Raw genomic sequence first — 22,472 nt, forward strand, 5'->3', positions numbered from 1 at the left:
TCAAAAGAGCAACTCCCAGGCCTGCCTGTCCTTGGAATTCCCCACACATAACCCCTCCATTTTAGCAGTAATAACAGCCACCTTTATTTGTGCACCTACTATGTGCTCCCTCCATCCTCACGATGACCCTCTGGGACCCACCGGTGCCCCATTTCACAGATCAAGAAACTGAGACCTGGGGAGCTGAAGTGAGTTACCCGAGGCCACATGGAGCCCCTGTGCCACCCCTGCCCCCCAAAAGGAGCTTGAGGACCTCAGACAGGCCTCTGCACCAACCTAGCAACTAAGGTGGTCTAGAGATAGGGGAGGCTGTCCTCAGGTGTCCCGGTGCCTCAGTCTCCCCAGGTTGCATTTGGAAACCACTTACTATTGGATTTTCTGAGATCAAGCATGAACCATTTCCACCACCAAAAAATGCTTTGAGTAATGACACTGAATGAGTGAAACTCGCTCAGCCGTGTCTGACTCTTAGTGACCCCATGGACTGTAACCCACCAGGTTCCTCCGTCCATGGGATTCTTCAGACAAGAATACTGGGGTGGGTTGCCATTTCCTTCTCCAGGGGATTTTCTCGACCCAGGGATTGAACCCAGGTCTCCTGCATTGTAGGCAGATTCATTTATTGTCTGAGCCACCAGGGAAGCCCAGCCTCCCCAAGTAAAGACATTACTGAGCCGCAATTACAAGGTGCCTGATATACAGAGTACTCACCACAGCTCAGTGAGGATTCTGATCCCCATTTTTTACCAGTGAGAAAACTGAGGCTCACAGATGTCTATTTGCCTGGAGCACCTTACAGATCCGTCTCATTCTTTTTTTTTTTTTTCTTAATTTTTTTTTCTCCAATATACAGCATGCGGGATCCTAGTTTCCTAACCAGGGATTGAACCTGCGCCCCCTGAGTCTTAACCACTGGATCACCAGGGAAATTCCTCTCATTCTCATTCTTAAGTCCAGCCAGCACCATCTTTCTGCAGGGAGGGGGTCCAAAGGTCATCCTCTGTGGAGGATGGGAGGTAAAGAGGATAAAGATTTTGTGTGCCCCTCCCTTCTATGACCTGACCATAATCATCTCATAGGTAACTTGTGTAACTTCAGGGGAAATAACTTCAATATTCACATAAGCATGATAAAAGAGAAACAAGGAAGGGATAAATCAGGAGCTTGGAATGAACAGATACAAACTGTTATATATAAATATTCTCATAAGCATAATAAACTTAAAAGAGAAACAGGGAAGGGATAAATCAGGAGCTTGGGATGAACAGATACAAACTGTTATATATAAAACAGATAACAAGGACCTGCGTATAGCTCAAAGGACTATATTCAATACCCTGTAATAACCTATAAGGAAAAGAATCTGAAAAAGAATATATTTGTGTATAACAATCACTTCGCTGTATGGCAGAAATTAACACATTGTAAAAAAGAGCGAGAGAAAGGAGGAAACCCCATACATAAACAATTCATCTGTCCTGGCTTAGAAGGCTCTGCAGAGTTTATCCCTGGCCTCCATCCCATTCCCCGACCTCACCTCCAGCCTCACCTTCCCCATTGCTCTACGTAACTATCAGTTCGGGGACTTCCTAGGCCCCCAGGCCTTTGCGCCGTAGAACAAACCCACCCTGCTCCCTCTACCTCCTTGCCTCACCTGCTCGCACCTGCACCTCCAGAACCCCCTTGGGAAGGTGCTCCTTCTGTCCATCACCCGGATCACTGCTGTCTTCTCCTCCTCCCAGACCACTCCTCTCCATAGTCCCCGTGCCTGGCACACAGTAGGCACTCAATGCACACTGAGATCTGATACTGACGAGGGTTTGTTATGAAGTGGCTGCAGTTCTGCTTTTCATATGTTGAATCTTTCCCTTTCCCAAGGTGAACATCTTCCTCTCCTATAGGTGAGAAGGTTGAGGCTCCAGTTCTGCTCTGCTCCACTGGGCTGTGGGCTCACTGGGCCTGGGGCATGGGGACTCAGGCCCCCTTGAGATGTCACTTCCAGGCAGCTAAGTGTTTGTCTCAGCCCCACAGCCAGCCCTGTCAATCCCTTGAAGGACAGATCTTGGGTTTCTCGGGGTTGTCACTCTAGCCCGGGGTCAATAAGTGTCTGTTGATTTGGTACCAGTGTTCTCCCTGGACAAGAGACTAAGCATTAACAACAAGAACCTAGAGATGTTCTTGACCCTGTGTATGTGTGTGTGTGTGAGAGAGAGAGAGAGAGAGAGAGAAATCTAATTTTATTTATTTATTTTTGTTCTCTTCAATTTGTTTTATGGCCCCAGCGGCTGGCTGCCAGCAAACCCAAGCTGGTGGCCTTGCCTTGTAATTTCTGTAAGTGCCTTCTTGATAAAGTGATGAGATTAATTCATCAGAATTCCTGTGGTTTCTGGAGGGCAGTCTAGGAGAGCACAGGAGCAGGGAGGGGGATACACACACACTCACACTCACACACACACACACTCACCATGGCTGAGGGGTGGCAGGGTTGGGGGTGGGCTCTCCCAGGACACGGCCAGCATCTAACATAAATTCAGCATTCTGACTTGGGAGTGTGCCCAGCATAGACGTATGCAGACTCCACCTCAGGCAAAATCACTCGACTTCTCTGAGCCCCAGTTTTCTCATCTGTCAAATGGGCATGGTATGTTCCCATCTCCTAAAGTCCTATGGATTCAGTGACAGAAAGCACACCCAGGGCGTGGTGAAATGCACGCACTGGGTAGCAAGCAATCAAAGTGAACACGCTCATTTTTACATCTATCAGGGCTGTCAGGGTACATGTAGACAGAGAACTCTAGGATGACTCCTTTCTAGGTGTCAGACCTGAGGCTAGCCACCAGCTCTTGACATCTAGGAACATAAGGACCGGGTCTCCCATGGATAGACCTCAGAGCTGATGTTGTATGTGTGCCTGTGGAAGGGAGCCAGGAATGATCCAGATTTTCAGTGAGACCTCGAGGTGAAGGGAGACCCTCCACCATCAACTCTCTTTGTGCCCCAGGAGATGGAAAAGCCCAGGGGCAACCCCATCAGCTGTCCTTAAACAGTTGCAGAAAAGCGGGTAAGTCCTCTCCCAGGGCTCAGGAATGGGGGCTGCAGGGTTTAGATAAACAGTTCTTGAGGAATTTATGGGCTCTGAGTCTGCTGGCTAAAATCAGAGCCCAAATGGCCACTGTCTTCAGCTCTGGAGTGATGGGGCTGGGCTGGTCCCACTTGGTCCAACTCTCTTATTTATATGACTCCTAAGGGACAGAGATTATCCCTGCCATCTTGGCATGGTCTTCAGCTCTCCACCCTTCCCTCCTCCTTACCCTCCAGCTGATGATCTGATTCATGCCGCCGGCTTCAGCTGATGTGATTGGCAAGGACAAGGCAGCATGAAACTTCTACCTCTGCCTGCCTACCGGATCCCTCCACCTGGATTTCCCTTGGATTACTCATACTTCCTCCAGCTGAACCCATCCTCACCCAGACTTGCTCATACTCTGTCCTTTGTCTCAGCAAGGCCGTCACTAAGCCACCTGCCACCTGGATCAGAAACTGAGGGGGCATCATTGATGCATCCCCTCTGTTACTTCTAAAGTCTTTTTCATCCTAGTTGTCTCATACTTCCTGCCTCCTTCTCCTTCTGCCGCAGCTCATTTCCACGACTGTCATCTCTTGCCTCACCTTGAATGTACTTGCCTCCTTTTTTCGATTGTGCCATTTGGCATATGGGCTCTTAGTTCCCCGACCAAGCACCTGTGCCCCCTGCAAGGGAACTGCAGAGTCTTAACCACTGGGCTGCCAGGAAAGTCCCTTCACTTGCCTCCTCCTGTTTCCACTGTCCTTTCCAGTCTCTCTTTAGAGGAGGAAATGGCAACCCCACTACAATATTCTTGCTGGAGAGCTCCACGGACAGAGAAGCCTGGAGGACTACAGTCCATTGGGTCGCAAAGAGTCAGACACAACTGAGCAACTATCATTCACTCACTTCCAGTCTCTCTACCCCGACACTGACCCTGGAGAGATGGGATTAACTTTCCTGTGCAAAATGCCTCAACCGGATCTCTGGCTCATCACACACACTGACACTTAAGTCTGCAGGCCTTCCCAAGAGCCCACTAAAGGGCAGTTGGGAAGTGAGAACTGTCACCAAAGAATGAAGGACGTTGAAACCAAAGAAGCCAGAGGGGATTCCAGATAAGAAATAAGCCCTTTGTACTGCAGGACCTCAAAAGCCTAGGTGTTGAAGACACAGCAGAAGATGGAGGGAGGTATGGGATTGAAAACGGGAATCTGCTGGAAGTCTGTATTTAAGGAGCACCACTCCATGTGGCCACCAAGAATCTCCTCACAGCCTGCACAAGAGAAGCCAACTTAATCTCTGGAGAGCATAAGTAAGAGAATCGGGACTCAGGAATATGAGGCTCAGCTGAGGGCAGAGGGAAGCTGAAGCTGAAAAGAGGATGACTGAATACTGCATATCCAACAGTGAGACCACTCAGCCTCACTCCTCAAGCCCATTTCCAGAATTCCAGCAGCCAGATGGACACTCCACTCACCACTCCCGCCACTCCCATCCTCCACCTCCTACTCCCCAACCTGAAGATGAGAAGAACAAACAGCATCAGAGGAAAGACAAGCAGATAAAAATAAGCCAAAGGAGAACTCCTTCTATACTTTTTATCCCTGTTGGCCAAGGATCATCACTACATTTTGGGAAAGCCTTCACTATAAAAACTAACCAGAATAAGCAGGAGGAAAAGTATGTGGAAAGAAACCAGGACAAAGCAAAGAGGATTAAAACCTCTACAAGCAATCGTCAGTATACTGATGACTTGAGAAGGTAAAAATACTGTACTCAGGGATTCTCTGGAGAAGGAAATGGCAACCCACTCCAGTGTTCTTGCCTGGAGAATCCCGTGGACAGAGGAGCCTGGTGGGCTGCCGTCTATGGGGTCACACAGAGTCGGACACAACTGAAGTGACTTAGCAGCAGCAGAAGGGATTCCCCAGTGGCACAGTGGTAAAGAATCCACCTGCCAATGCAGGGGACATGGGTTTGATCCCTCATCCAGAAAGATCCTACATGCTATGGAGCAACTAAGCCTGCATGCCACAAATTTTGAACCTGTGCTCTAGAGCCCAGGAGCAACTACTGAAGCCTGAGCACTCCAGAGCCTGTGCTAAGCCACTGCCATGAGGAGCCCAAGGTCCACAACTACAGCATAGCCTGTGCTTGCCAAAACTAGAGGAAAGCCCACACAGCAACAAAGACCCAGTACAGCCAAAACCAAACTGACTAATTTAAAAAATACTGTACTCATGAAACAAGAACAGCCTGTGATAAAAGGAAAATATAAAATGGAGGGTATAGAAATTAAAAATATAAAAAATTCTGGACAGTAGGCTAGAAAAGATGTAGGAATTAGAAGACTGATCCTGGAAGCTCAATATCCAACTCTTAGGAGTTTTTGAAAGAGCAGACAATGGAGAGGAAGTTATTACCAAGGGAGAAAGGGAGGGAAAGAAGGAGGGGAGGGATGAAAATGTTTAAGACCTAAAGAATATGTGTTTCTAGATCAAAAGGCCTGTTGAGAGTCCAAGAATGAATAAAAAAAGACCTTGACAAAACTATAGAGGTGGAGAACAAATTAGTGACTGCAAGGTCAGGGAGGGGAGAAAACAGAAGGTGGTGTGCCTGTAAATAAAAGAGTAGTGCCAGGAATCCTGTGCAATGGAACTCTTTCGTATCTTGACTGCGTTGGTGGTCACAGGGATCTGCAGGGATAAAACTGCATAGAACACACACTCACATACACACACTAGTAAGTGCAACTAGTAAAATCTGAATGAGGTTGATATTTATCAATGCCAATTTCCTGGTTGTGATATCTCGCTAGTAAATATATAGTTATGTTATATAACCCATATATGTTATGTCATACAGCTACAAACAGTTACATACGGTACATACAGTTATGTAAGATGTTACCACTGGAAGAAACTGGATATACAAAGGATCTCTCTGTATTATTTCTTACAACTGCATGGGAATCTACAAGCACCTCAAGACAAAAAATTATAATAACAATATTATTACAAAAGACCTACACATACAATATAGATTTTTTTTTTTGTCATGAAAGACAGAAAAAAAGAGATCCTAAAGCTTTTCAGTGAGAGAGTAAAAACAAGTCAAATACAAAGGATCAAGAGTAAGATTGGCTACCATATCTCAAACCACAAGGGGAAAAACTCTGTGCGTACACAAATGCACAAAACTCACATGCATATTCCCCACTCTTTTTTTCTACTTAGCACTCATCACCCTTGTTTATTTAGGTTGGTTATTGTCAGCTCTGTTCGCTGCTATTTTCAAACACCTAGAACCATACCTGGAAAAGAGTGAGGCTCCATATATGCTTTCTAAGTGAATGAATCAAACTTCTTGACAAGCACCAGAAGCTAGAAGACAAAGCAGCAATGGTGTCCAAATTCTGGGGAGAAACTAGTTTCAACTAACATCTAATATATGGGCTGAAGGATTGAGTAAAGGCATTTCCACACATCCAAGATGTCAACAATTTTCCCTGTGTTCTACCCTCTAGCATGAGCCTCCCCTCGCCCCCTAAAAGGGAAGGGCCGAAAAGAGGAAGAGGTACAATCTGGAGAAGAGAGGGTCCAACAGGGAGAAAAGTCAAGGGAACATCCGGGAGGAGTTGGCAGTAGGCAAGTAGATTTAACCAAAAAGTGTGATATAACCATATTCAGACAACGGGAAGATGGGGAAATGTATGTGTGTTGGGAGGGTTTGTATAATGGGAACTAACTCTTCATCTTCCATAACAGGAAGTCAAGAGAAAATGTGAAATTGCTAAGTCAGTAAGTAGAGCTGTAAAGTCAAACTAGTAATTAAGAAGATAAAGGGCTGGAAGAAAGATTTTCTTAAACGACTAACTTTAGATTACAGGGCAAGGGGAGAGAGGTAGGGTCAGGGACTGTTATTTTCCATTATGAGTTATGCTTTGAGTCTTTTTTAAACTATGTGTATGCATTATTTGGATAAAAGTTAAAAATTAACTTAACATTAATTGTAAAATTAATTGCAAAATTAATTGTAAAAATAAAATATAACCTCCAGGGAAAAGCACATGAGGCACTTTATGGTCTGGCTACCTCTGACCAGTCAACTCTAACCTGGCTTCCACCTAGGCCCCGTCTTTTGGTGCCAGGAGACCACATAGAGCCTCTGAGCCGTTTCATACCTCCCTCCAGCTGAAACCCCTCCTGGTAAAGTCTTCCACATCCTTGGAGTCTCTGCACTCCCAGGGCCTTTTTTGGTGAGACCCTTTTCTTTTCTGTCCAGGTTTATATGCCCCTTCCTGTTCGCCCCCAACAGGCCTCACCCATCACTCCCCTCCCCACCCAACTCCCAGCTGAAAGCAACAGCGTAATGTTCCATCCTCAGGATTTTGCAAGCTGTCCTCTCTTCTGAACCGTGTGCTTACTGGGGATAGAGACGGGTAGGTCTTTTAATTCTGTATCTCAAGTACAGTGCCAGCCACCTGAAATACCTGTTAATCAAATTAATTTAAAGCAAGAGCCCCCATGCAGAGAAACCTAGAATTCAACAGTGACCTCCCAGTTGCCAAATGCAATCCCCTCCCCTGGGCCTTCCCTTCCTGGTCCTTCCTGAAGCAGCAGACACCCATCACACCTCTTAAAACCCACTCTTCTGTTAGATTTCATCTCCCTTCTCTGCAGGGACTCTCTCAGGGTCTCTGACCGCTTCTGTTTTTATTGCATAGAATCTAAGATGCTTTCAACTGTAAGATTTCACCATTATTTTATATACTACCAAGAAAGAGAGAGAAAACATCTGCCAATCAAAGTTTGGCTGAGCTTCCTTGCCACTAGCATTTTCTTCTTTTTTTCCTCCCTTATTAAAAGAGCTCTCTGAGATTTAGGTTCAGATTTAATCATATAGCATTCTTGTGCATACATGAAAGGGAAAAGATAAGAAAAATAAATTGAAGATATTGCTAAAAGTTCTCAGTGTGACTCTCCCGAATGAATCATTTTTGACCGAAGTCATTATTTCCGTGTTTTTCCACAGAATCGTCATCTCTGCTAACAAAGGAGCTGATGATGCTGTGCTTTTCAAGTGTCCCTTGTTGCCTCGGGGCTTTCATTCCAGGTCCCTGGCCCCTTTCTGCAAGTTTTTAAGGCGTTTGTGAAGGCAGTGACAACCCCATACAGTTATAGCATAGCAGACAGTAATCGGCCCAATCCAGAGATGTTATATGGCGGGAGGGCTTCCCCAGTGGCTCCGTGGTAGAGAATCCACCTTCCAATGCAGGAGATGCAGGTTCAGTCCCTGGGTGGGGAAGATCCTCTGGAGAAGGAAATGGCAACCCACCCCAGGATATTCTTGCTCGGGAAATCCTATGGACAGAGAAGCCTGGTGGGCTATGTCCACGGAGGTCGCAAAAGAGTCAGACACAACTGAGTGACTAGGCAGCAACAAAGCAGACTGTTGCCTAGATCTCTTAACTGGACTATTGAAACCACCTCTTGACTGGTCTGCCTGACCTTAAACCCTCCCATTTCATTGCCAGAGTTACCTTTCTAAAAGGAGATGTGATTAATTCCCTGCTCAGAAATCTTCAATGGCTTCTCATTGCCAAATATAAACAACAAAGAACAAATCCTATTTATTTAATACCAGGCACTAAGCTGTCATATACCAGACACTAAGGTACACACTGTACTTGCATGTCTCGTTTAATTTCTACAAGAATATGCTATAAGTAGGAGGTATTTATTAGCCCCATTAACCCCATTTTATTGACAAGAAAATTAAGGCCCAAAGAAACTCAATAACTTGTCCAAGTTGACACCACTAAGAAATTATAAAGTTGGGAGTCTAAACCAACCGAAGCAGCTCATGCCAAAGTATTCCTCTGTCCTCTCCCTGGTGGCTCAGAGGTTAAAGCATCTGCCTGCAATGTGGGAGACCTGGGTTCGATCCCTGGGTCAGGAAGATTCCCTGGAGATGGAAATGGCAACCCACTCCAGTATTCTTGCCTGGAGAATCCCATGGATGGAGGAGCCTGGTGGGCTACACTCCAGTATTCTTGCCTGGAGAATCCCATGGATGGAGGAGCCTAGTGGGCTAGTCTATGGGGTCGCAAAGAGTAGGAAACAACTGAGCGATTTCACCTTCACTTCCTTCACACAGCTTGTGAAGCCCTTTGACATCTGGTCCCATGCTCTGTTTCAGCCCCTTACCTACTCACTTCCTGAGCAGAGGGCACTCAACTCCTGTGGGCCTGTTTTGCTGTTCTTTCTGCCGAGCAAGTTCACTCCTCACTCCTGCTTAGCTGCCCCTTCCTCTAGGAAGTCCTCCCTGCTGTGCGTGGCTGACTTTCACCCTGTGTCTCACCTGACTTTCACCCTGGCTATGCCTCTGAAAAGAGGATCTGTGATTGTTCTTCCTGTCCCTCCCCTAGTGCCTTGCAGATAGTAACATTTTTGTGGGTTTAATTGATTCTTTTTGTGCACATGAGGAAATTGTCCAGAGAGCACCCCAGGCCCTGCTCAAGGTCAGCTGCTGGCTGGTGAGTGTCAGGGCTGGGACAGCACCCCACTCCCAGCTCCTACTTACTCCTGGCTTTTTCTCTGCATCCTTGTCATAGTCTCTTTCCCCTGAGATAGCAGACCTCCTTCTCCAAGACAAAAAGCCTGGCTGCCATCCAAGGCAGGATAACACATCAATCACCCCCCACTCAGTCTCCTTGGGGAGTTTCCTTCCAGGCTTGCATCTTGGCCCCAGGTGAACAGAGGAAGCTGGGTTCCAGGGCCTCTTTCTTGTTCCTCTCCATCTTAAGGAGCTGCTCCAGGGGCCTCCTGGTGACCTGCAAAGTTGGCCACACGCCCTGGGAACGCAGAGAGGGGGACAGGGTGGTCGTACCCTCCGCACAGCTCTCGTGGCTGAGCAGCGTGTGTTGCTTCCATTCCAGCTAGAAGGAAATTCAAATGCGGCTCTCACCAGGGCGCAAAACTGTGTCGGCCTCTCAGCCTCTTCTTCTTAGCCCTCACTCACTCACAACAGCCACAGTGGCCCTCCTCCTGGTCCTGAAACAAGCCTGCTGGTTCCTCTGCCTGGAATGCTGGCTCCAGGATTCAAGTCACCTTCTTAACGTGGCCTTACCTAATCCTCAGACTAAATTAGGCCCCCTCTCTCAGCCACCTTGGGCTCCCCCAGTAGTTCAGCTGGTAAAGAATCTGCCTGCAATGCAGGAGACCTGGGTTCGACCCCTGGGTTGGGAAGATCCCCTGGAGAAGGAAATAGCAACCCACTCCAGTATTCTGGCCTGGAGAATTCCACAGACTGTATAGTCCATGGTGCTTGTCTGGGTCTGTCAGTTTGCTTCTTTATTTGTTACCACATTTACTGTCTTGCTCATCCTTACCTAGAATACAAGTCCACAGAGTAGGGCCCATGGCTTTGTCTTCAGCTCCATAAAGTCCTTCACAAGCTACAATATAAGGCAGCAGGTCCCCTCAAACATTGCTCTTTAGAAAATAGCAAGTTGCTTTATATCTGGGACTTTGTGAGGTGTCTCTCATATCAGAGTTGCTGTCAGTCACTTCATACTGAACAATAGCGATTTGAGGAGACCCAGTGCCCCAAGAAGACCCTAATCGAGGCCTGTCACCCGACTGGATCAGTAACAAAGGCAGGAAGAAATTTAAAACAAATTTAGTTATTCCCAGGAATAAGAGTCACAATAGCAAACACTGAGAGTCAAAAGCAGTATGGTGCCTGATATGTTGTGGAAACCATAATTATAAATTGACCCAACTACTTTTTTGCGTGCTAAGTCCCTTCAGTCATGTCCAACTCGCGAGACCCCATGGACTGTAGCCGGTCAGGCTCCTCTGTCCGTGGGATTCTCCAGGCAAGAAAACTGGAGTAGGTTGCTGAGCCCTCCTCCAGGGGATCTTCCAGCCCAGGGATTGAACCTGCATCGCTTACGTCTCCTGCATTGGCAGGTGGGTTCTTTACCACTAGCACCGCCTGGGAAGCCCTAAATATAGAAAATACGTAAACGACGAAGACTTACTACCTAACACAGGGAACTATACTTAATATAATCACCTATAACGGGAAAGAATCTGAAAAAGAATATATGTGTTTAACTGAATCATTTTGCTATACACTTGAAACTAACACAACATCGTAAATTAACCATGTTTCAATTTTTTAAAACTAAAAGACACAACTGAAGAACCATCCTAATGATCGAGGAAATGTACCTAGGGCTCCAAATAGAAATTTGAGAGACGGCAGCATATCCAGGCTCACAAAATCTCCCATAACAGAGATGGAGTGTGTGGAACGGAGATGGAAGGCAGTGTGCTCTGAAACACCACGCTAAGCAACTCGACTCGGAAAGTGGCTCTGGAGAAGGCAAAGACACTTACATTAAAGAGTCATGTGAAACTTTGGGTAAACTCTGCCTTTTGAAAAACAAAAGGTTTTTCAAAAAAGAATACATGGTCTTACAGCATGTGACTGAAAATATGCAAGCATAACAAACAAGCATGCTTATAAGTAAACATGTGACTTTTATCTAGATCCTAAAGGCTTACATACATAAATTAGCCTAGTGTCTTTGGTTTGCCCTCATTGGGAAAATGAGAGATCACTTTGGGGATCGCCTTCTACTCAGACACATTGAGAACTTCCTACGGGCCAGGTACCGTGGAAGGGCATGGGGCTCGGTGGAAAAATCGAGATAAATGTAATGCCATCCCTCAGGAGATGCTGAGGAAGCAGACGAGCAACGGCAGTGACGGTACAGTGTAGGAAGTATTATCCGCGTGCAGAAGCTTCGCAGGAGCACACAGGAGGGGCAATCAGCGGAACAGAAAGCAGGGTCCTTGCTGAGAGGGTCAGGGTTTGGGGGTACAGCTTAGCATGGACCCCTAGGTGGTCCCTCAGAAGGGCCCCTCACCACTGCAGTACTGACAAAGGTTTTCACTACTGTGGGTCAGTACCACAGCCCAGAAACCTGTGTGGGCTAGCCACAGAAAGGGGCTCCATCTCTCACATTGTCCAAATTCAGGGACTTGATGGATAAGCCTGGGATGCCAGCACACTCAAGGAAAACTTGATCTGTCCAGCCAGCATTCTGCCTAACCGTCAAGTTCACTCTGAGCAGAAGACCTCTGAGGGACCTAATGCGAAAGTGCAGGGGGTTGTAAGTTTTTTTCCCCCGAAAAAAGCCAGAAAAACATAAACCCTTTAGGCTTTGTGGCCTCAAGGTCTGACTACTACACCACCAAAGCACCAACACAGAGACGATATGTAAACAAATAGGTGTGGCCCTGTGCTAAGACCACTTGATTTGCAAAAGCAGGAAGCTGCCTGCAAACTGTACTTTGCCCACCTCTCCCATCCCCTTCCCCCATTCCATCCCCTTCCCCCATCCCCACAGAGGCAGCCCCCAGCACAGTGCTGAGTACTATGAGCCCAGTAAGCAGTGAGTGTGCAATAAATATTTGTAGTCAGGGAATGGGATTCTGAGGGCTTTCTCCCTAAGTCTCTTGTGACTCCTTGGTTCCCATAAATTTCTTCTATTAGTGTAACCACTGAATGGAGCAGATGGAAGGAATCTAAAGAGGGAAGGGAGGCTGTGAGCTAGCATGATTTTCAGAGCTGTCCTGGCATTTACTTTGCAAATGGATTATTATTGCAGGTGACTAAAGGCCTTTTTCAAAATGGCCTGAATACCCTCCTTAACTGGGGAGGTGCTTAGGAGACTATGCCCTGGGCTGGAAGCCTAAGGCAATGCCTGTAGCCTTGCCTGCTCTAAGCCTTTGATTCTGCATCTTGAGGGCAGGTATTTTGTGTCTCTCCCTGAAGCACCTTACTCAGAAAAGTAAAGTGAAGTTGCTCAGTTGTGTCCAGCTCTTTGTAACGCTGTGGACTGTAGCCCACCAGGCTCCTCTGTCCCTGGGGATTCTCCAGGCAAGAGTACTGAGAGTGGGTCACCATTTCCTTCTCCAGGGGATCTTCCCAACCCAGGGATGGAACCTGGGTCTCCCGCATTGCAGGCAGACTCTTTATCCTCTGAGCCACCAGGGAAGCCCCTAACTCAGGGCAGGGACTCAAATTAATGTTCTCTTGGTTTTAAGCTCATCTCTGGGGTTGTCCAATTGTAGGTGATTTGTTTCCTCTTTATATTTTCCCCATAGCTCCAAATTTCCTACAACTGTTATGCTCAGAAACAACAAAATCAAAATCTCTGTTAGAACAAAATCAAAGAATTGATAAAATAGCCAGAGCAATCCATCAGCTTTAGATGGACAGTCCCTGTTCCAGACAGCTATGTCTTTCTGGTTGTAAATGAATAACTCTTCTTGTGACTAAGAAAAGGGACAAGAGCAGGCCAGTCCCGGTGGCACCAAGTGCTCTATTTGTCTTTGGGCTTCTAGGAAAAGATCGTTATCCTATTCGTGGGAGCAAATAATGAAGACTATTTACAAATCCTTCCTGTGGGCCCTTGCTGAGAATGTTCTCAACACCCAGGTTGCTGTCGAGGGTGTAGCAGGATTCTTGAGTCGACACCAGCCTCTGCTTTCAGAAAATTTGATCCAGAATTCTCCAGCACATTAAAGAATAAGGAGAGAAGAAAATATAATTGTCTCTTAAAAGGCAATTTTTCAAAAACTGGCCTTCAGGAGTCTAAAATAGTGGCAATCTTACCAAGATTACTTCCCAATTTTAGAAGAAAAACACTGCTCTTTCAGTGGCTTAAATTGTTTTAAACATCTCATGTTTATCCATCCAATATCCATTGATATTGACTGGATATTGAACTTGGGGTTTTCAAGCCTGGCTGAGACTTAGAACTGCATACAGTGCTTTTCACATCTAGAAATTCCAGGGCCTCCTCCCAGACTGGGGGATGTGGAGCTAGCAGGGACCCAGCATACATCCATTCACGGTGCTGAAGGCTAGCGCAGTGCCGGACAGAAAAGCGTTCCGTCAGTATTTGCTGAGAGAAGTTGGTTCCATGCTCCTTCTGGGAAAGGTACAGGGAACTGGGGCCCTGGGGTTCTAGGAATACTTACTTTTTTACTGTTTCATTCTTTTGTACTATTTGCATATTTGCCATGCTTATATTTTTAAAGGGTCCATTTAATAAATAAATTTATCTATAGCTAAAATGGCTTACATCCTGCTAAGTCAAAATAATAATTGTACTCTTTAAATTAATGAGATTAAAAAAACCTGCTTTGTAAGATAAAACAGATTATGTCTGTTGTCTAAGTAATAGACAGTAACAGTAACAGTATCCCTTAAGTAAATCTTAAGGAATACTACGAAAGTGAAAATAATAATTGTAGACATTTATTTAGTGCTTACTAAGTGCCAGGCCAAAACATGAGTGCTATATATATATATAATGCATCATATATAATGGATTATATATATATATATAGTGCATACAATGCATTCTATATATATATATATAGTATATAGTATATAATTAAGCCTCTTTTTAACAGCTCTATGTGAGGTAGCCATGAAACCATCTCACCTTTCCTGGGAACAAACTAAAGCAGAGAAACTGAGGCAGCCCCCAGGGGCACTGAGCAGTAAGGTAAGGGATGGAGCTGTGCGACCCAGAAGCCCACCCAGCAGTTGGACAGGTCAACACACTGTTTCAACTAACACGTAAAACTGGAAACATCCTAGGACCCTTAATTAGTTTAATAAATAACTTCTCACAAGAAATTTAAGCAAATACTTGTTGACTGAACAAGCCAAGAATCATCCATGGAAGCTCAGCCTGCCTCTTCTAAAAGAGAAATAGGGGAGGGGGGCAAGGGAGGATACCCCCGGACCACCAGGCAGGGCAGGGACAGGAAAGCACTCTTGAGTTTTCTCTAATCTGGTTTGCAGTCTCTGCCCCAGGGAACAGCATCTGCCCACATCTCAGTGACCTCCATGAGCAGGGCTTTTGGTCTATCCTAGCATCAGGCTGGCACTTAGTAGGAACTCATAGATAGTCAATGGTATGCACGAAGCAAGGACTCTACCTGTGACCTACTGTAGTATGAGTCTTGGTTACCATGCGCAGCCATCATTATCCCCTATTTACCTAGGACTCACTTCTCTGCACTGGAGGGCTCTTTCCCACCCATTGACAGAGGCAGCCACCCCATGGCCTTCGGAACATGACTCAGCCAATACGCACACGCTTTGTGAAAAGCCAACAAAGACGGGCCACTCGGGGATGGGACAGGATGAGTGGTCAGGGTGTGGTGGTGGGGAGATTCCCCTTGCTCTTCCCTGACTCTTTAAAGAGAGTAGTCACAGTCCACTTGTGCAATTATAAAGTGAAAGTGAAGTTGCTCAGTCGAGTCCGACTCTTTGCAACCCCATGGACTGTAGCCTACCAGGCTCCTCCATCTGTGGGATTTTCCAGGCCAGAATAATGGAGTGGGCTATCATTTCCTTTTCCAGATGACCTTCCTGACCCAGGGTTTGAACCCGGGTCTCACGCACTGTAGGCAGACGCTTTACCGTCTGAGCCACCAGGGAACGAAACGAGACACCCAGAACAGTTCAAGAGGTCTGGAATTGCAGGGCAAATAGGGCTGCTAACATTTTCCCCTCTAAAATCAGCTCTTTAGGGTCACACATTTGACAATGTTTCCCGTCCTAGGCACACCTAGGCATTTGTGCCGATCTTCCGGGGTCCCCTAAGCGGGGGGAATGCCATTTCAACAACAGCCCGCGAGTTAGAGCCCACGTCCAGAATCCCAGGATGAGAAGCCCCGGGAGACCGAAAGGAGAGCCTCCGGAACCTGGCATTCAGAGGCAGGCTGCGCCGGCAGCTGGCTCTGGGGGATCACTGGCTCCCTGCCGGGCCACACCCCCACCCCTCCCCGGCCCGCCCGGCGGCCCCGTACCTTGGATGGTCCTCTTGAAGAAAGCCTTGCAGGCCTCGCAGGAGGCCACGCCGTAGTGGTAGCCGGAGGCGATGTCCCCGCACACGAGGCACAGGCGCTTGGGGATGGCGTTGAGCATGTACTCGCACTTGATGGCCGAGTCCTCCATGAGGCCGCCCGCACAGTCCTCGTAGCCCTTGCGGCACGGGGTGCCTCCCAGCCCGGCGCCCGCGAACATGGGCGGCGAGTCCAGACCGTTGGCGTGGGCGCCCAGGGCTAGACCAAAGCCGCCGCTGGCGTCCGACGAGCCGCTGGGGCTGTGGTGGCTGAGGGCATCGATCCCCGAGGACGGGCTGGACGGCTCGGTCTTGATGAAAGAGCCGCAGCTGGAGCCCAGGTGCCGGTCGTCTGCGGACATCCTGTTCAGCAGCCTGGGGACACAGAGAGCAGGAGTCAGCTCGGAGAGGGTGCGGTGGTGTGACGCCCCCAGGAATTAGCTCTGGGCTCCGGGCACCGGGTGGGTGGGGTGGCTGGGAGGGGCCTTATGCTAGGTATTGGTGAGATAAAATGCTGGCGGGGCAGTTTCGCTGGGGGCAAAAAGAAAAAACAGCACAGGCCAGAGTGAGTTTCTGGCATTACCCCCCAGAACCTTCTGAGTCCTCAAAATGAAAACTCCCGTTTGATCAATAAACTTCAGATGAGGCACCCCACCCCTCTGCAAACTGCTGGCCTAAAGGGTGACAAAGTGGTAACCTTCGGCCAAAATATCTGGCCAACCTTCCCACGAAACAGTAATAGACTTGAAGTCCGAAGGTGACAGCCCTCGGAACAGACACCCTCAGTACCACGACCCGATGACCCACCTCACCTGACCCCCTCCCAATCCCCACCCCCACGCTGGGCAGCAGGTAACCCAGCCTTGGAGCTTCCCCTGAAGGCCACCATCACCGAGACTGGGACCAGAGGTGCCAAGCCACCTGACTAGGGCAAGACGCAGAGCCTGTGGCCAAACTGGCTGCCCTCTGGGGACCCCCTCTGGCCGGGGCACATCTGGAGGGCGGCCCCCAGACCCCCTCTCTCATTCCCCTCTATCGCCCCAGAAGAGACCATGCCTCCATCATGCAACGTGAGGGAGCCCTCCAACCCCAACTCTGAGCATCACCCCGCTGATTCTTAACCTTAAGTTTCTACCTCGAAGCGCCCCTGCCTCACTGCAGAGTCAAGGGAGCAAGAATGGCAAGGCAGGATCACCATAAAGGGTCATAAAACATTTCCCATAAGGAAAATCCCCCCTCCCAGAACCTCGATGGGTGCGTGAAAAGGCAGGCGAAGTACCAGGACCAGGGGAGGGGCTTCTCTCCCATGTGAGCAAGAAGAGTGAAGGGCAGGGAAGTGTACTCAGGGAAGCCCAGCCACAGCCCACACTCAAGAGCTCTGGGCCAGGCCAGCCCTGGAGTCAGGAGGCTGGGTCAGGATCCAGCTGCCCATCTGTCCATGTCCTGGCCTCACCTGGTGGAGGTACAGAGGAGGCCACGGCGGATGCCTGAGCAGCAGGTAGAAGTTAAGAAGGAAAGGTCCTGGAGGATGAAGGGGGCTGGAGAGGGTGGGAGTACCGCCCCGTTCATGGAAAGATGGGCCCGGCTAGGAGGGAGGGAGGGTCCCAGTGCTGGAGTCCTACCTCCAATGATGCTCAAAGGTAGCCCCTTGTTTTCTGAGCAGCTCATTGAAGAAAGCATGGGTCCCCAAGTGGGGAAAGGGCTCTCCTATCACAACCACAAAGCCCACCCTCACAACACAACCTTGCGCCACTTACCCACACCACCCAAGGCAGTTATGATGGGGAGGGGCCCCACCGATGATCTCATAGTCACTGCCCCTCCCAGGGGGCTGTTCCATCCGTCTACACTTGAACGTGTCCGGAGGCATTGCCCCGCAGACAGTTCTAATCAGAAGCTGGGAGCTTTCTCTGATAAGAAGGATAAAAGATTCCTAAAAGCCTCCTACTGTCAAGAAATTTATTATCTACTGGAATGTAGTGTTTGAAGATAGAGGCTCTTGGGTCTCTCTGGTTTCAAACTGAATATTCCTGAGTCTTCTGAGACGCCTCTTCTGCTAGCTCCAAGTTCCCCTTACACCTCTGACTGGTGCCCTGTCATGCGCCCGGGCTCCACATGGTCATCTGCCTCCCGTCCATCCATCAGCAGGCCCCTGGCGTGTCCTCAGGAAACACCATCGGCCTGAGCAGGCACAGAGGCGCCTGTGGGTTCACCTCCTACTATGCCCTTGCGCTGGGCCTGCAGGGAGAGTGGACTAGGTGCTCTTACATTTATAATCCCCTCCCACTGCTACTTCGTTGTTCAGAGGCTAAGTCTTGTCTGACTTTGTGACCCCATGGACTGCAGCATGCCAGGCTATACTGTACTTCACTATCTCTCAGAGTTGGCTCAAACGCATGTCCATTGAGTTGGTGATGCCATCCAACCATCTCATCCTCTGTCACCCCCTTCTCCTCCTGCCCTCAATCTTTCCCAGCATCAGGGTCTTTCCCAGTGAGTCAGTTCTTTGCATCAGGTGGCCAAAGTACTGGAGTTTCAGTACTTTGAAACTGATGGAGCTTCAGCATCAGTCCTTCCAATGAATATCCAGGACTGATTTCCTTTAGGATGGACTAGTTGGATGGATCTCCTTGCAGTCCAAGGGACTCTCAAGAGTCTTCTCCAGCACCACGGTTCAAAAGCATCAATTCTTCGGCGCTCAGCTTTATGATCCAACTCTCACATCCGTACATGACTACTGGAAAAACCACAGCTTTAACTATAGGGACCTTTGTTGGCAAAGTGATGTCTCTGCTTTTTAACATGCTGTCTAGGTTTGTCACAGCTTTTTTTCCAAGGGGCAAGCGTTAGGGCTCTGCAGTTCCCAGAAACATCCCAGGCCTGCTGTGACAAACACTGCAGGACAAGTCAGCTCCCAGACCCAAGCCCTCCTCCCTCAAGCTTGTGTGAGTGCCCCAGAGATTTTGGAAGACACATTTGGAGTCAATTATTGCAACTGCTATTTAGTGAGCACGTTTTATATACCACCCACTTCAGATCTGTCCCTCAGGTGTACAAGAAGCTTGTGCCCAAGGGAAGCAGTTGGAGAGCCCTACAGCTACGTCCAGTGAACAATTTTCCAACCCACCCTCACGGCTCAGCCAGCCCTGACGGACACCCAGGCCAGGCAGTGGTTTCATGCCCTAAGCCTTGGTTTTCCCTCCTAGCCCTCTCCTTGAAGGCTTCAAGGGGCACAGGCACAAAGCACTCTTTAGTGGGCTGCACAGCCAGGACGCACCCTGTCCAGGCCACCGCCTCCAGGCCCTGGCTGAGTGACTCTAGGACTGAGAAGGAAGCAAACTTGCCCCCCACCTCAGAGTTGGTACAGAAACCCAGCCTCTAATTTAGAGCCTGGGCTCCAGCTGCGAGTCTGATGAGTTCATTCCTGCAGGCTTCTCGTTTCGGTGACCCTTATTTTGGCTCCACTAGAATGTCTATGCCAAGGAGCTTCAACACGTACTCCGGGCACCAGGGTGCCAAGGGCTGACCAGATAGGAGGACATGCCCAGCACAGCTCATGATGTCAAGAAGCTCATCCTCTCACCAGAAGGACAGACACGTGTGCAGAGCGCCAGCAAGGCAGGGGGTGGGCTGGGCACACTCCACTAACAGGGGCTCACCCGCCCTGCCCCTCTGGTCTGGTTTCATTCATTCACACACTCATTTGTATTTGCATTCTTTTTCCCTCCAGGAAACCTGCCCCTCCCCCCACCCATCCTTAACCTCTGGACATCACTCTTTAATTCAAAAGCAAAATGTAACAACAAAGGGAAAGAAAAGGGCCAAGAAGTAGTGGCCAGAGGAGCTGAGAAGAGAGAGTGAGTTGTGGACGTGCAGTGGAGACAGCCATCGAGAAGCGGTGGCGGCAGGTCACGTGCCCCGCAGGGGAAGTCAGGAGTGCACGTGTCCCCTTCAGTGAGCAGTCAGGATGTGGCTGGTGACGTCCCCAGAGCAGTGTCCCGGCATGGGGCGGGGGTGGGGGGTAGGGGGGGTGGGGGGGTGGGGGGGTGGTGGGAGCCATACGGCCAGAGCTGCAAGAGACCCTGGAAGCAGACAATTTTTCTGGAAGCCCGGGCAGAGGAGAGGGTAGGGGTAGGGGCTTCCTTGCATACCTTTACACAACACTGTCCACTTGAACTCAGGGGTGGTGGAGGCAGAGAAGGAATGTTTTTGTTGTTATTGGCGGTAATTTATCTGCTTCTTTGATGAGGGGGGGTGTGTGTCAAGAATGTAAGGAACTTAAGAAATTTAAAAATTACTTTCTAGTTTGCCTGAAGCAACCCTGATCCCACCTACTGACCCAATATAATTAATTATCTACCACTCCCCGTGTCTCCCCAGAGGAGACAATGAATTCTATGGTGACTCTATGTTACATGCTAATGGTAAAGAGCAAATCAAGATGGAGAGGTTGAGATGACCAAAGATGAGTATCAGCTTTTCTCAAATTCTGGTCCAGCCTTCATCAGAGTCAGCCAAGGTGCTGGTTGAACAGGTAGCTTCCTGGACTGACCCCATGTTGTTGCTTAGTCAATAAGGCATGTCCGACTCTTCTGGGACGCCATGCACTGTAGCCCTCCAGGCTCCTCTGTCCAGGGGATTTCCCAGCAAAGAATACTGGGGTGGGTTACCATTTCCTTCTCCTGGGCATCTTCCTGACCCAGTGATTGAATCTATGTCTCTTGAATTGGCAGGCAGGTTTTTTTTTTTTTTTTTAACCACTGAGCCACCTGGGAAGCCCAGTCATATTTTGAACATTCATCACTGTAGGTGGGGCCCAGAATTCTGCATTTTTGGTTCTGTGTGTTGGTTTGTTTTTAGCACCGCAGCTGTGATTCTCAGAGAAGTTAAGTTTGAAACCTACAGGAATAACACAGGCGGTCAGGGGACCCAGTGGAAGTCCGCAAGGAATCTGGATGCCCTGGAAGAGAACTGAGCTGAGGCAGTACAAGGGGGAGGGAAGGTTGGCAGAGGGGAGTGGTCTCTCTCATCCCCCAGGCAGCCTCTCCTCACGCCATGGAATGGGAGGTGAGGTCCGGAGATCTAGCAAAAGGAAGGAAGTTTGCAACAGCAACTGCGGGAGGAGGAGAGAACAGAAATCAGGGGCATAGAGGCTCACCAGGCCCCTTAACTCAGCCTGCAAGGCAGCAACACAAGGAAGCTTCGACCTGCGTTTCTCAGCCCAGGCACTAGTGACATTTGGGGCTGGTCATTCCTCACTGTGGGCCAGGCTGTGCACCGCAGGTCGGTCAGCAGCATCCTTGCCTCTGCCCGCTAGAAGCCAGTAGCACCCCCACCCGCAGAGATGACAACCCAAACCTCTATGCACGGCCAGACGGTCCCTGGGGGACAAACTGCCCCCAGTTGAGAACCACTGACTTGGCTATTGGAGGGAAGGGGGAAGGCAAGGGGCCCAGAAGCTGAGGGTGTCGTTCGCGGATGGAATAATGTCAGAAAGCCCAGAATTGGACGATGGAAGGCTGGAGGCTAAAGTACAGAAGGAGGAAGAACCCGGACAGCTGGAAGGATGGGAGGCTGGGTCAGGGAAGATCTCAGAGATTGGAGCCAGGATGCCAAGGCTCAGGAGGATGTGGCCACGGGGCGAGTGGCCAGGACGGGATGCAGGAAGAGCGTAGCATCGGGATGAGGTGGAGGTGTTGACACGTGTGCCCTGGGGAGGAGAGGGTCACGGGAGTCCACCATCTGTGGTTGGCTGGGGCCCAGTTCCCAACTGGTCGATGACTATTGACTTTACAGGAGGGGCCCAATGCCCCATCTGAGCGGTCTTTGAAATAGCAATAGTCAGTGGTCTAAGTTCCCGGAGGCATTCTCCTCCCTCTAATTCAGCTCGTATCAGGAGCACAGCTAGAGCTGCCCTGGCCTCAATGTCACCACCGCCTGATTAACATGGCCCCCCAGCGCCGACCCAGGCCTGCCCCTATTCGCATCCAGTGTGGGGCCCTTACCCCAGAGGGGCCTGAGCTCCTGGGATGCCTGAGCTTACTCTCTGCCTCTGCCAGATAATCACTTTGCTGGACAGTGAAGTGGGTTGGAGGTTTTCCTAATACAGACACCAACAGCATCTTGGAAGTTCTGAAGGAAACCCAAACCATTCAGCTCTTCTGTCATGAACCTAACCCTAACCCTAAAGGAAGAGAAACTCCAGAGAATCAACAAGAAAGTGATCATCAGTTTTTTAAGCTGGAATCCCAGGGGTCTACCCCCTTCAAGGCCACTTGCTGGTGGGCAGGCTGAAGAAAAGAAGCTTCTGGAGGAAAGAAGTCTCCTGGAGGGAAGAGGGATGGGCCAGCCTGATGAGCCTAGGGCCTGGCTCTCTGTCCTCTGTGGAGTAGAGTCCAGCCACCACACGCCAGAATTGGGGTCACGCATAGAGGGGCTACCCTCAGAATTCAGCTTTTG

The 22,472-nt window shown here is 49.1% G+C and overlaps 1 protein-coding gene across 1 annotated transcript in view; it reads right to left on the reverse strand.

Moving 5' to 3' along the window:
• ESRRB (estrogen related receptor beta) overlaps positions 1-16,384 on the reverse strand; it is a 54,397-nt gene extending 38,013 nt beyond the window's left edge. The window contains exon 1 of the mRNA XM_040226029.1: positions 15,979-16,384. Within this exon, the coding sequence (XP_040081963.1) occupies positions 15,979-16,375 (397 nt within the window). The 5' untranslated portion in view covers positions 16,376-16,384. The remainder of the gene's footprint in view (positions 1-15,978) is intronic.
• Between the last annotated feature and the right edge of the window lie 6,088 nt (positions 16,385-22,472).

This window comes from Oryx dammah, unplaced genomic scaffold (assembly GCF_014754425.2).
Source record: "Oryx dammah isolate SB20612 unplaced genomic scaffold, SCBI_Odam_1.1 HiC_scaffold_26, whole genome shotgun sequence".
NCBI classification, from domain to species: Eukaryota; Metazoa; Chordata; class Mammalia; order Artiodactyla; family Bovidae; genus Oryx; species Oryx dammah.